The 14,858-nt window shown below is 43.0% G+C and overlaps 1 protein-coding gene across 2 annotated transcripts in view; it reads right to left on the bottom strand.

Moving 5' to 3' along the window:
* The window catches only part of LOC126195906 (septin-2), a 318,131-nt gene extending 303,797 nt beyond the window's left edge, over positions 1-14,334 (bottom strand). The window contains exon 1 of one of the 2 annotated variants that reach the window (XM_049934527.1): positions 14,238-14,334. In XM_049934527.1, the coding sequence (XP_049790484.1) occupies positions 14,238-14,244 (7 nt within the window). In that variant the 5' untranslated portion in view covers positions 14,245-14,334. Of the gene's footprint in view, positions 1-14,176 lie in introns of both variants that reach the window. The other variant, XM_049934526.1, reaches the window with a different exon arrangement.
* Between the last annotated feature and the right edge of the window lie 524 nt (positions 14,335-14,858).

The raw sequence follows: 14,858 nt of genomic DNA, 5'->3' as shown, positions 1-14,858 counted from the left end.
CACCTTCCCATCTGGCCGCCGTATGGTGCCGCGTGAGTCATCACTCCAAATCATGTGTTTCATAATCAGCTGTCCGCAAGTGTTATTCTTTACAAGAAAGCGCTTGACGTTTAGTGCATACAACTGTAGAGAAAATTTGGCACAAGGGCTTCATAAGTATTCATTGTTTCCTTCACTCTTCGCATAAAACCCACAATAATACATCTTATTAAGGCCAGGATAATCGTAGTGTGCTGCCGATCTAAAGCTTTGGCTGGGTCTGTTCTTATCACAATGGGCCTTAGTGAACCTTTTCTTCAACTGAAGATTTACTAGAATAATTTTGTGTGTTAATACATGACAATTTTTTCCGTATTTAACCACTACGACACATGATTTATCGTGGTAATTTCTTCTTAGATACTAGTTTGTGAAGCATACCAGATTTTCAATTCAATCAAGTAAATTTATGTCCATTTGTATAAAACTAAATCGTTAAGTGAAGAGAGAAAGAAAGAAGGAAAGGTAAGACGACCGTTCAACTGGTGACCTTTGTAAAATTAGCGACTTTTATTAATCATTTAACCCCCGACTACTGTTTAACAAATGTTTACTATAGCGAAATTGAAATTCCAACATCAGCCGCAATCGGGCATTGAAATAAATTAATGGCACATTTCACACTGTTTAAGATGAACCTGGTAATACTCTACAATGACTAATGGGCAGGGAGACGGGACCAGTTCCACAACTTGCTTGTTCGATTAATGTCTGTGGTTGAGATTTTTACCTACGGTGCCTCTAGAAATGGCTTTATGCAGAAGATATTCCTGATGGGGATATGCTTCATCAACGTGTCCTGAATACCTGCGATTCGAGTCGACACTGTGGCAATTTTATAGGATGTGACACTCCGCGATTCGACGAATATACGCGTGAATACAAGCAAGGAAAAGATTTTTTAACATGTTACTGTTCCGGCGTAAAGTCATGAGCCGGCACACCAGTCGGAAACGTTAGAGCAGACAGGGCTCTGAAGAAGTCGTCAGCCAATTGCACGCTTACCGACCCCTCTCCAGGACAACGCGACGGCAGCGCCCTCTACTCGAAAACATACGCGCCGCACCGACTAGCGGCGGCCCAGTTATACCAGTTCTAGAGAATCGTCAAGACCAGCGACCTGGATAGAAGCATGCACTATATTACTTCACTCGTAATAGGACTTGTATATGCTGATGAGATTTCTTATTTTGCGTGTCACCCTTTGCTTGCGACACATCTGTATTTCATAAATATTGTAATCATTTCCTGTTGCAATAAAGTTCATTAATACGATTTGCTTGAATAGTTGTCTGGCGATCCGAGAAACAGCTTTTCTAGGCATCCCATATATGACGAGAAGTCAGGATACATCGGTTATGCATTTCCACCTGGGGAATTTCGTTAAATTTTCTTTCATTAGTAACCCAAAAACAAACGTTTTTCGAATACATCTAAAAGAACGATCTTATGCTTTGCTGCGTTTCCATAAGTTTTCCAAAGTGTTTTTGATACAGGATGTATTCTTAAAATTACAGATGCATACACCACATTACAAAGGTTTATACGCCAGCAGCTGTGGCCGAGCGATTCTAGGCGCTTCAGTCCGGAACCGCGCTGCTGCTACGGTCGCAGGTTAGAATCCTGCCTCGGGCATGCATGTGTGTGATGTCCTTAGGTTAGTTAGGTTTAAGTAGTTTTAAGCCTAGGAGAATGATGACCTCAGATGTTAAGTCCCGGTTACCAGAACTCCTGAGGATAGATGTTGACTGTGGATATTGTATCACAGACACAGTCCCTTTGACTGTTCAGAGATGTCACTAAACCCGCCGAAAGATGTAAACAACCATGCATGAGCAGCATCTATTAAGACGGAGGGGGCCCGACAGACTATCAGTTCCAGTCATTCCACCAGGAAGGAAGTACACGGCTCGTGTTGTCTGTAGTCCAGCCATGCCTAGACGGTCAGTACCGCGGTTTGATAGCGTCCGCATTGATACTCTGTGCCAGGAAGAGCTCTCAACAAGGGAAGTGTCCAGGTGTCTTGGAGTGAACAAAAGCGATGTTGTTCGGACATGGAGGGGATAGAAACAGACAGTAACTGTCGATGACATGCCTCGCTCAGGCCGCCCAAAGGCTGCTACTGCAGTGGATGACCACTAGCTACGGATTATGGCTCGGAGGAACCCTGACAGCAACGCCACCATGTTGAATAATGCTTTTCGTGCAGCCACAGGACGTCGTGTTACGTCTCAAACTGTGCGCAATAAGCTGTATGAGGCGCAACTTCACTCCGACGTCCAAGGCGAGGTCCATCTTTGCAACCACGACAACATTCAGCGCGGTACAGATGGGCCCACCAACATGGCGAATGAACCGCTCAGGACTGACATCACGTTCTCATCACCGATGAGTGTCGCCTAAGCCTTCAACCAGACAATCGTCGGAGACGTGTTTGGAGGCAACCCGGTCAGGCTGAATACCTTAGACACACTGCCCAGCGAGTGCTGCAAGGTGGTCCAGCGAGTGCTGCAAGGTGGTCCAGCGAGTGCAGCAAGGTGGAAGTTCCCTGCTGTTTTGGGGTGGCATTATGTAGGGCCGACGTACACCGCTGCTGGTCATGGAAGGCACCGCAGCAGCTGTACGATACGTGAATGCCATCCTCCGACAGATAGGCAACCATATCGGCAGCATACTGGCGAGGTATTCGTCTTCATGGACGATAATTCGCGCCCCCATCGCGCACATCTTGTGAATGATTTCCTTCAGGATAACGACATCGCTCGACTAGAGTGGCCAGCATGTTCTCCAGACATGAACCCTATCGAACATGCCTGGGATGGATTGAAAAGGGCTGTTTACGGACGACGTGACCCACCAACCACTCTGAGGGATCTACGCCGAATCACCGTTGAGGAGTGAAACAATCTGGACCAACAGTGCCTTGATGAACTTGTGGATAGTATTCCACGACGAATACAGGCGTGCATCAATGCCAGAAGACGTGCAACTGGGTATTAGAGGTACCGGTGTGTACAGCAATCTGGACCACAACCTCTGAAGGTCTCGCTGTATGTTGGTACAACATGCTATGTGTGGTTGTCATGAGCAAAAAAAAAGGGAGGAAATGATGTTTATGCTGACCTCTATTCCAAGTTTCTGTACAGGTTCCGGAACTCTCGGAATCGAGATGATAAACTTTTTTTTATGTGTGTAGAATATGAATAGACCACTCACTCATGCCTGCACCATATCTCGTTAATATTTTACTTTAAAAGACGAAATCTGAGATATTCACTTGCGCCTATATGTCTGCAACTCTTCCTGCAGTGTTTCCTTGCATCTTGGCAAGTAGCATGAGTGTCGATTCATTGCGTAGGGTAAGTATGTTGTTATAGATGCAGTGACCTTTTAAATGAGAAAATTCACATATATATTCGTTTCTAAGCATGGAGAAGACCTGTAAATTTGGGCGATAAACTGTCTTTACTAGGCAGTACGACAATTGTCATATAGCAGTATCAGGGATACAGTTTCAAATAAGGCATGCGACAGGTGGTTTGAGCTCGTGTACTTTAGCTTGAGCCTCGTAAATGAGAATTTAATATATATTGTATTTTGAGTCTGAAACTGGAAAATTCAAGTATGCTGTAAGGCGCATCAAACATTAGACTGGTGACGTGTAATGTACGAGAATGGTATGTTCTCAATGGACTGGACTTCAAACAGAATACTGACTGGGAACATTGTGCTCGTCGTTGCGGTAGTTTAATTTGACCGACAAAGGAGCTAGCATGGAGGAGGTTATCAAGCACAGGTCATGGTCTTCTCTGGAATCCTTTTTTTGCAAAGACTGCCGCTCTTCGTCACAGCATTTCTACTCGTATACTACTAATGAAATGGCTGTTCACAAGAATGGAAAACGAGGTAGTCATTAGAATGCTACCGGATTTTGTTTTCGTCTTATGATTTTTCTTCCTTGTACACGTCATAATCTACGGTGAAAGGCTGCGAATTATCAAGAACAAAGAGCAGCAACGAAACTATCTTTAGAAACGAATTCAAAAAGTCATTAGAGTCGACGGAAATAGGACTCAAAATATTTATGTATATATTGTCCGATTTGACTAAACTGAACATAGTAATGCTCTGGATTGCAGCGTTTGTGTCCCGCCAAGCAGCTGCTTTAATGGCGTCCCAGTAAGAAATGAGACATGCAACAAAAAAAAAAAAAAAAATAAATAAATAAATAAAATAATATCAAGCTAATGCTGCTGTTGTACAAAATCTGTGTGTCTGCGAAATGAGTAGTTGAAGTAAGCCACAACTGGAAAAAATAGTCAACTGTGTCCAAAGATATGTAACAGAAGAAGTAATATTCGTATTATGTACTGACATAGCAGATAGTATTAGTTGATGTCGCAGACTTCTAGCAAGGGCTCGAGTATGTATATAGAAGCATTATTCGATAAAAATTTATAAGACTCCAGTCGGACCTGAGGGAAGTCTGGCAACTAGCCTTCGATATATAAAAAAAAGCTGAGTTGTACATTTCATAAAATTGCTTACACAGTCATAACTGGTATCAGACGAGTCCCACATATGCCTTACTGTGGGATGGCTGTAAGTGGAACGATCACAGATCCGTTTGTAGATTAAGCTGATGGCAAGCTTCGATTTATTGCCAGCATTAACAGCGGCAGCAACAGTACAAGTAGTAGTAGTAGTAGTAATTTTATTTATACGCAGATCTCCTTTACAAGGCTATTAGACACGTCTTGGTATTACAATTTAAGAACAATGTATTGGAAAACTGGTGTTTGCATAAGTAAGAGGTTTTAGAACGTCTGCATGACCCACAGTAGAATACTGCTCAAGTAAACTGTGTCCGTGTAAGACTGGACTGAAAGAGAAAGTACGGTAGGTTAGAATTTAACGCCCCGTCGGCAACGAGGCCATCAGAGCTAGTGTACAGGCTTGATTCAGGAAGGATGCTCAATAAATTTGGGACAGTGTCCTCTTCAGAGGAAGCATCCCAGGATTACCTCAAGAGTTAAAAAAAAAGAAAAACAGAAAATGTAAGTCAGGAAGGCTTTAGAGGAATTTGAATCACCGTTCTCGTGGGTGAAAATCCAGACATTAGCAATGCGGCCCGTGTTCGGTCTGATTGCCGATTGTTTCGAGGCTGGAGGACTTCCCATCTCCTGAAGCAAGGTGCTTACTATGTTATTGTGATGTTCAGCCTCATCTTCACTTGTGTAAACTACGGTGTACAAAGGTCGTTGCAAGTGGTAATCATTCTGAAATCTTGATTGTCATAATTGATAACCTGCTTGGCTGGAAAGTTATTTGAACGCGCCACTCTCTCAAAGGTGCAATTAACGAGAAGTTATTACGGAAGGAGGTGAATTTTTATGCTACTTTGTAATAGCGCTGTCAACATAAAACTTGTTTTGACGATGGTATTTATTACGCAAGGTTTCGGCGACACAGGTTTCCTACATGATTTAAACGATTTACGTTTTATTTCCGCATAACAATCGCTACTTTAAGCGGCCGGCAAATAAAATACAATCAGTTTTGAGTAAGCGGAGATGTTTCGATATATCTGTGCGCATGTCTTATGACCCCCTCTCCCGTTGCACGTGTCATAAGCTTGTTTTTCGTTTGAGCACGGTGTATGAAGTGCTGGGAACAGAACAAGATTATAACAGCCCTGGTGAAACAGCGTCAGCCGTGAACGAGCGTGTAGAACCAAACGAAGCAGAATATAGCCCATTATGTCAAGTCTCATGAATGAGGAACAGTCTGTGCGGCACAAAGGGCGGGCCCGTGTCATGGCCCAGTTCTCCCCCATGCCTGTGACGATACTGTCACAGCCCTGCAGCTATTTCCAAATGCGTTCCAAACTACTGGACAGCGTCAAGCGCTCAGCGCTTTACTCGGCAAGCACCAAGCAGGGTGGCGCACAGTACACGAAGCTTCAATTTAACAACACTCTGAGACTAGGTCAAAAACAAAAGTTTAAAAATGCATATGATAAATTTGATGTGTCTGGGATATACAGGAGTGATTGTACGAGGGCTATTCGGAAAGTAAATAACGATATGTCGCGAAATGGAAACCACAGTGAAAATCAAAACTGTTGTGTTTGAAACGGTTAGCTACACCTTCCAGCTATTTCTCTACACAGTCGCCGCTCAGACTTGGACATCTGTCGTAGCGTCGTACCAACTTTTCAATTCCCTCGTTATAGAAGACAGCCGCCAGTGCTTTTCGACAATTTTCTACTCTGGACTGCAGCTCGTTGTCTGTGTCAAAATATTGTTTTCATAGCCAGCGGTTCATTTGAGCAGAGATGAACTTCAGGGGTAGCCAATTACGGGCTGTATTGTGGGTGATCAAACACTTCCTATAGAAAACGCTGCAGGAGCATCTTCATTGCCCCTGCAGAGTGCGGCCGAGAATTGTCATGTAGAACGAACCGCATGACAGTTACGTTATGTGGATTGCATAGGTTCAGGCGAAATCTTTCGTTAGACCCTCATACTTGGTAGGAGACGTTAATTTCTAGCCATCTTTACGTTCTCACTGCGAGATCAGAACTGAAAAGAGCGACATGATGCGAGCGATTGGCGTACTAGACACAGTGCCCAACGCATCTGTACAATACTTCGTCAGATTTTCACTGTATTTTCCATTTCGTGACCGATCGCTCCTTACTTTCCAAATAATCCTTGTAATAATTGTGATAAATATTATACCGGCAAGACCGGCTGCTCTTTTAGTGTCATGCAACAAAACTACCATATCGTTGCATTTAGCAAAAACTCGTCAGTAGTCATACTATGAAGAGCATTGAGAATAGTATGCGTATTCTCCACAGGTGCAAAAGCACTGTGCTCTCAGTTTGTTATGAGAGCTTGAAATTTGTGTGTCTTGTTGTTGCCTAACATAGAGTGCATTACCACATTCGCTTCATTTTCGTACGTTGATCTTGTTATTCTCGTGTGAGTTCCCATTATCTGTTTTGTATAATATATTTCATTAACTAGATAATGTTATTAAGTGACTGGTACAATGTTTTCTTTTTCTTTTCTTTGAACTGCATGTCGCATGGTTCGAGAGGCCTTCTGGCGGTTCAGTTCCTCCGAAGACTTCTCGCCTATACTACAGTCTGGCGGCTACGCCAGAGGGTGGTCTGATTTCTTTCCGTCTCGTTTCATCAATTTGGCTTATTTCACTAATTATGTTTTTCATTTTTATATGCTGTTAGCTCCATAAGTTTGTCCTTGTTTGTGTTATTTATATTTCTAAAATCATTGCAAGAGAATCTCAGAACACTTGACCATTTCCTTTTTAACAATTTTAAATTAAACTTTATTCTTGCTTTTAAGTTATTAATTTTATCACTGTTATAACTTGTACGCTCGATCACCTCCCCCCCCCCCCCACTTTGTTTTTCCTCTCCTTCCCCCACCCCCTTTTGTTTCCCATCATCTGTCCAGGTTCCCCCCATCTGCCCTCGGCTGTGGTGCGTCATATTTGTGCCAACTTCTTAGTGCAGTGTTCAAGTGAGTGTTCAGTGTTGTGCGTCTTTACATAGTGTTGCGAACAGAAATCATGCTGTCGCTGGGTGTGATTTTTGTATCTCTTTCGAACAGAAACCAGACTGTCGCCGTGTTTTTTAATTGTCTGTCTATTATTTTACCTGACTGCTTCCTGTGTATTTTATTTTTCCACAATTTTCCGCCATTTTACCATTTAAGTCACCGATTTTATCGCCTGCTTTTATTATTTATTATCTTCATTTTTTTAAATACAAGTTCTGTAGGCTGAAGAGCGGCGTACTAAGCTGCTGCCAGCCCGCCCCCTTTGGGGGGGGGGGGGGGAATCGAAACTCAATAAAGGAAAAAAAAACGATAAACTTACTCCCCCTTATCTGTCCTGCCCCCCCCCCCCCCACCCAATCTGCCAGCCATTGCCTGTGGTGTGTCATCTTCGTGCCGACTTTTTAGTGCACTGTTTACAGTGATTGTTAAGTGTTGTGCGTCTTTTCCGAAGTGTTGCGAATGGACATCATACTGTCGCTGGGTGTGATTTTTATATCTCTTGCGAACAGAAATCAGACTGTCGCCGCTTTTTTTTAAATTGTCTGTCTACTATTTTCCCTGTCTGTTTGCTGTGTATTTTATTATCATTGCCCACCATTTTTTATGTTTTAATTTTCCACAATTATCCGTCGTTTCACAATTTATGTCACCGTTTTATCGCCTGCTTTTATTGTTTCTTATTTTCTTATGTTTTAAAAATTCTGTGGGCTGAAGAGCAGCGTACTAAGCTGCTGCCAGCCCGCCCCCTTTGGGGGCGATCTAAATCCAACAAAGGAAAAAAAAGATAAACCCACTGTAGTCTTTACCTATAGTATTTATCTTTTTAGCACATTTTGTAAAACTATGTAATCGATGAATACGTGTAGGCTACTGTACCGCAGGTTGTTATGAACAGTACCGCTATTAACGGAATGACTCTAGACCGGCTTTGTGGCCTAGGTTACACAGTATTTTAAATATGTGCGACGATGCTAAGCTGATTTTGTGGGTATTTTTTTTTTATGAAACCAACACGGCTTCATTATACGCTGGTGACGAAACTCATGGGATACCTCCTAAAATCGTGTCGGGTCTCCTTTTGACCGATGCAGATCAGCAAATCGATGTGGCATGGACTCAACAAGTCGTTGGAAGCCCCTGCAAAAATATTGAGCCATACTGGCTCTCTAGCTGTCCATAATTGCGATGGTGCTGCCGGCGCAGGATTTTGTGCACGAACTAAGGTCTCGATTATGTTCCATAAATGTTCGAGGGGATTCATGTAGGGCGATCTGGGAGGTCAAATTATTCGCCCAAACTGTCCGGAATGTTCTTCAAACCTATCGCAGACAGCTGTGGCCCTGTAACATGGCGCATTGTCGTCCACAAAAATTCCATTGTTGTTTGGGAACATGAAGTCCATGAATGGGTGCAAATAGTAGCCACGCACTAACCCTACCATCAGCTCTTACCAACTAATATCGGGACTCATCTGACCAGGCCAAGGTCTCCCAATCGTCTAGGGTCCAATCAATATGGTCACGAGCCCAGGACAGGCGCTGCAGGCGATGTCGTGCTGTCAGCAAAGTCACTCGCGTCGGTCATCTGCTGCCACAGCCCCTTAACGCAAAATTTCGCCGCACTGTTCTAATGTATACGTTCGTCGTACGTTCCACATTGGTTTCTGCGGCTATTTCGCATAGTGTTGCTTGTCTGTTAGCACTGACAATTCTACGCTCTCGGTCGTAAAGCGAAGGTCGTTGCAAACTGCGTCGTCCGCGGTGAGAGGTAAAGCCCAAAATTTAGTATTCTCGGCACATTCCTGACACTATGGGTCTCTGAATATTTAATTCCCTAACGATTTCCGAAATTGAATGTCCCATGTGTCTAGCTCCAACTACCAGTCCGCGTGCAAAATCTGTTAATTACCATCGCGCGGCCATAATCACGTAGGAAATCTGTTCACATGAATCACCTCAGTACAAATGGCAGGTCCGTCAAAGCACTGCCCTTTTATACCTCGTGTACGCGATACTACCGCCGTTTCTATACGTGCATATCGTTATTCCATGCCTTGTCATTTCAGTGTATTAGGTTAACCCTAGACAACATTCCATTAGAACTACTGGCGGCCTTGGGAGAGCCAGTCATGACAAAACTCTACCATCTGGTGAGCAAGATGTATGAGACAGGCGAAATACCCTCAGACTTCAAGAAGAATATAATAATTCCAATCCCAAAGAAAGCAGGTGTTGACAGATGTGAAAATTACGAAACTATCAGTTTAATAAGTCACAGCTGCAAAATACTAACGTGAATTCTTTACAGACGAATGGAAAAACTGGTAGAAGCCGACCTCGGCGAAGATCAGTTTGGTTTCCGCAGAAATATTGGAACACGTTAGGCAATACTGACCCTACGACTTATCTTAGAAGAAAGATTAAGGAAAGGCAAACCTACATTTCTAGCATTTGTAGACTTAGAGAAAGCTTTTGACAATTTTGACTGGAATACTCTCTTTCAAATTCTAGAGGTGGCAGGGGTAAAATACAGGGAGCGGAATGCTATTTACAATTTGTACAGAAACCAGATGGCAGTTATAAAGAGTCGAGGGGCATGAAAGGGAAGCAGCGGTTGGGAAGGGAGTGAGACAGGGTTGTAGCCTCTCCCTGATGTTATCCAATCTGTATATTGAGCAAGCAGTAAAGGAAACAAAAGAAAAATTTGGAGTAGGTATTAAAGTCCATGGAGAAGAAATAAAAACTTTGAGGTTCGCCGATGACATTGAAATTCTGTCAGACAGCAAAGGACTTGGAAGAGCAGTTGAACGGAATGGACAGTGTCTTGAAAGGAGGGTGTAAGATGAACATCAACAAAAGCAAAACGAGGATAATGTAATGTAGTTGAATTAAATCGGGTGATGCTGAGGGAATTAGATTAGGAAATGAGACACTTAAAGTGGTAAATGGGCTCAAAAATGGCTCTGAGCACTATGGGACTCAACATCTTAGATCATAAGTCCCCTAGAACTTAGAACTACTTAAACCTAACTAACCTAAGGACATCACACACACCCATGCCCGAGGCAGGATTCGAACCTGCGACCGTAGCAGTCCCGCGGTTCCGGACTGCAGCGCCAGAACCGCTAGACCACCGCGGCCGGCTAGTAAATGGGTTTTGCTATTTGGGGAGCGAAATAACTGATGATGGTTGAAGTAGAGAGAATGTAAAATGTAGACTGGCAATGGCAAGGAAATCATTTCTGAAAAAGAGAAATTTGTTAATATCGAGTATTGATTTAAGTGTCAGGAAGTCGTTTCTGAAAGTATTTGTATGGATTGTAGCCATGTATGGAAGTGAAACATGGACGATAAATAGTTTGGACAGGAAGAGAATAGAAGCTTTCGAAATGTGGTGCTACAGAAGAATGCTGAAGATTAGATGGGTAGATCACGTAACTAATGAGGAGCTATTGAATAGAATTGGGAAGAAGAGGAGTTTGTGGCACAACTTGACAAGAAGGGACAGGTTGGTAGGGCATGTTCTGAGGCATCATGGGATCACAAATTTAGCATTGGAGGGCAGCGTGGAGGGTGAAAATCGTAGGGGGAGACCGAGAGATGAATACATTAAGCAGATTCAGAAGGATGTAGGTTGCAGTAAGTACTGGGAGATGCAGCTTGCACAGGATAGAGTAGCATGTAGAGCTGCATCAAACCAGTCTCAGGACTGAAGACAACAACAACAACAACAACAACAACAACAACAACAAGTTAACCCTGTCATATTTTGAGCACGTTTTCCACATACTTGAAAGTAATACTTTTCATTGTGTTTATTTTATTGTTTTAAGATAGATTGTCCATTTGATTTATTTCCGTTTTCCCATGTTTTGCTCCAGATCTGAAGATCGTTGTCGCTGACCGAAACCGGCAGTCTAAAGCAGAACAATTTTGTGATCAGAGACGGAAATAAAGTTATTCTACGATTTCTGGATCAGTGATCTATTCGCGACTATGCTGCATCTTATTATATGAGGCGCCACTGACAGCCAATATCCCTCTAACCCGGATATCAACTCACAATGAGGCTCTGGAGATTTACAGTCTTTCACCCGATTAACAGAATTCATGGATCTGATAGATTCCATTTTCACGATAAGCGAAATAAAAAGATATTTGCCGAACCAGCGATGTTGTCCAAATTGACTTATAGGACGCTAATCATCGGAGCTAAGAAAATTACTTTAAGTGGAAGGGTCTCTGCAAGCATAGTACGTTACCTCAGTAAACATTATGCTTTCCTCTTTGACGGGAATTCAGGCCGCTGTAAGGGACGCTAGAGATAAGCCCCTTGACAGGTTATTAAGAGACGTATGAATTGTTTGGTCCTAGAAGGACGATGGAGGGAATGCGACGTGGCCTGTTCAAAGTAATGTATTACGCTGCGCTAACTTAAATGCAATTTCGAATAACCGAAATCAGGGAGACTGGGATGTAAACTATGTGCCCAATTTCGGCACATTGCTTGTTATTGTCAAGTGACAGACAATAAACAAGATCTTGACGGGTACTCCGAGAAATTCCTTTAGCTAACACTCCTACAATTCTGACAACACAGCAGACAGTGAATTTATAACTCTACATCGGAGTGTGCGCTGTTTGGAAACTTCCTGGCAGACTAAAACGGTGTGTTAGATCGGGGCTCAACTCGAAACCTAGTCCTTAACGGGTAAGTGCTCTTACCGACTGTATTACCCGGACACAGCTCACGACCTGCCCTCACAGCTTTACTTCCGCCAGAATCTCTTCTTCTTGTAACTTGCATGTTGCACGTAATTTCCCCCCTATGTCATGCAGTGCTTCAGTACTGGAACTTGTAGAAAGAGAGATTTCAACACTGCGAAGGTTTGGTGTTTCATTGATAAATTTGCTATTATACCTTTAAGCAGCAGTACGCTTCTAGTTCTGTCTCGTGTCTGATGCAACTAAAACGTATTCGGTAACAGACAAGGTACGGCAACCAGTTATGTAGTCAATACATGACCATATCGAGTGCAACTATTTAAGATTCCTTGGTAGAGGAAATCGGAGACCATAACGAGAACATTGAGAAAAATTATTTTGAAGGCTCTGGATTAACAAATGATATATGCGTCCTCTATTTTTATAAGTTAGAAGTATAAACAATAAAACGAGCTTAATTTTGTCAAATCAGTCGCAAACTGCATTTCGTTTAACTGTTCGATTCAATGGAACAGAAAGTCAAACACTGATACGTGCAACAGATATACAGAATATAACATGGGTATGTTCATAAAAACGCATTCTGTGTACTGAGTAATGTTAATTACAATATTTTGATAAGAAGAACTACTCGGAAACTTCTGTTAACTACGAAAAATAAATGGAAAGAAAAATAGAAATGATATAATTTAAAGTACGCTTGAAGTTGAACTTTATAGCGAGTACCATGATACGAATTTAATCGTGTTACGAAATAAAAGTTCTAGGATTGGTAAGCGATATATTTATGAAACAAAATTATTTACAAGAACGAACTCCATATTGTATTCTCCGACGTATTGTGTTAATTGATATTCTTTGTTTGAAGACTTCTGTACGTGCCGACATAAATAGCACTGATTCACAATTTTTTTTATCGTTACTCATACTTTGAGAATTTCAGGGCAAATAACCATTACGTGTCTAACGATTCCCGCCGGCTATGTGCGATAATCTGCCAAAGATTAAACAGAGAAGAAATCTTCATATTAAACACTGACTTCTCTTAAACAACGGATGAAATTTTGATTAATATGATATGCTTTGAAATTTAGTGAGGAAGGTCTCACGTGACCATGCCGATGACGAAGGTCATTGACACCGCACAATATGCAGAGCGTGCCATCTCCAGCGACAAGACATTCAGAATATTTTCAGTTATTTTGAACGACTTGAGTACCAAATAACCAAGACTCTTCAGAAAATGCGTAATATAAACATCACCGAAACTGTGATATGGGCAATCGTACCATGCACTGAATACACAAACAGCAGTATCAACAGTCACAAAATCGGGAATAGTAACGACGAGTCAACCGTGCAGTAATATTTGTACTGCATGTAACTACTGCTCAAGGCATTTTTAGTATGTTAGTTCACCTCCAAGGCTTTAAAACAGGAGTACATACATGCTGAAAATTTCGCATAATCATGTCTAACTACAGCGCCAACTGTTTCACGCATGGGAAAGAAATTCACGTTAATAATGGGATTTAGCAATCACTATAATTAATTTTCAGTTCCTGCCGAGGTTAAATCAATGTTTCGTTCCCAAATACACAGTGCCACGTCAATATGCGTAACGCGAGCAAATCCGAGAATAGCTGAACCATAGTTGATCATCTCCATCTGTAGAACAATTAGTTTTCCGCAAAGGACAAATAAGAAACATCTGCAGAGGTGTCGGTCTGTTAATGCAGATAGTGACAGCAGAACATGGACTGTTTGAGGACAGTGGTTGAGCGCCAGGAGCCGCCGGCTCGGTGCGGGCGGCGTCCTTACCTGTTCTGCGCGCAGCATTTTCGGAGCGCACCTCCCCAGCGACCGCCGGCGCGCCACTAACCTGCCATGGCTGTGCGCACCGTGCTGTCAGTTGGCTCGGCCACCCCGCTCCCACGCCGCCACCGTACCTACACGGCGGGATCGATGTCGCGACTGCCGCCGCTCCGTGACAGAAGCCGATCAATAGAGCCACGCCGGGCAATGCTGCCAACTGCGCGCCCTCGGAGCGCGCGGTCTTCCAGTAGCGCGAGAAGTCGATATAGCGCGGGACGCTCAAATGTTGGCGACATGCGCGGCGGCGCTCAAGTGCTTTTCGCGCAGCTTCCTCGGTGACAACTGGCGCAGATGTTCGCTGTACCACTTCACCGACAATACGAAAAACTAGCCAAGAAAAAAACACACCCTCAGTGAGAGGGGGCACCGGATTCGAGATAGGCGATGCTGAGGGTAATAACCTGAATTTCGGTTTACGTGTAAAGCATTCAATTATGAGGTCTGAGATTCATCCAGTTCTCACAGCATTGTTTAAAACTAAAGGTCTGTTGACGTGTAACGATTTGGCGGCGCACATCACATACGCGCAGGCAAATTGTGGCGTGCGCGGCAGAAATGTGCGCAATGCGACGTGTACGCAAACCTGATAATTGGAGGCTAAGGTTTGAGCAAAATTGCTCAAATCTGT

Source organism: Schistocerca nitens, chromosome 1, assembly GCF_023898315.1.
Source record: "Schistocerca nitens isolate TAMUIC-IGC-003100 chromosome 1, iqSchNite1.1, whole genome shotgun sequence".
Classification (NCBI taxonomy): Eukaryota; Metazoa; Arthropoda; class Insecta; order Orthoptera; family Acrididae; genus Schistocerca; species Schistocerca nitens.
Note: the sequence above shows the minus strand (reverse complement) of the source record. Positions and strands in the feature narration are given on the sequence as shown.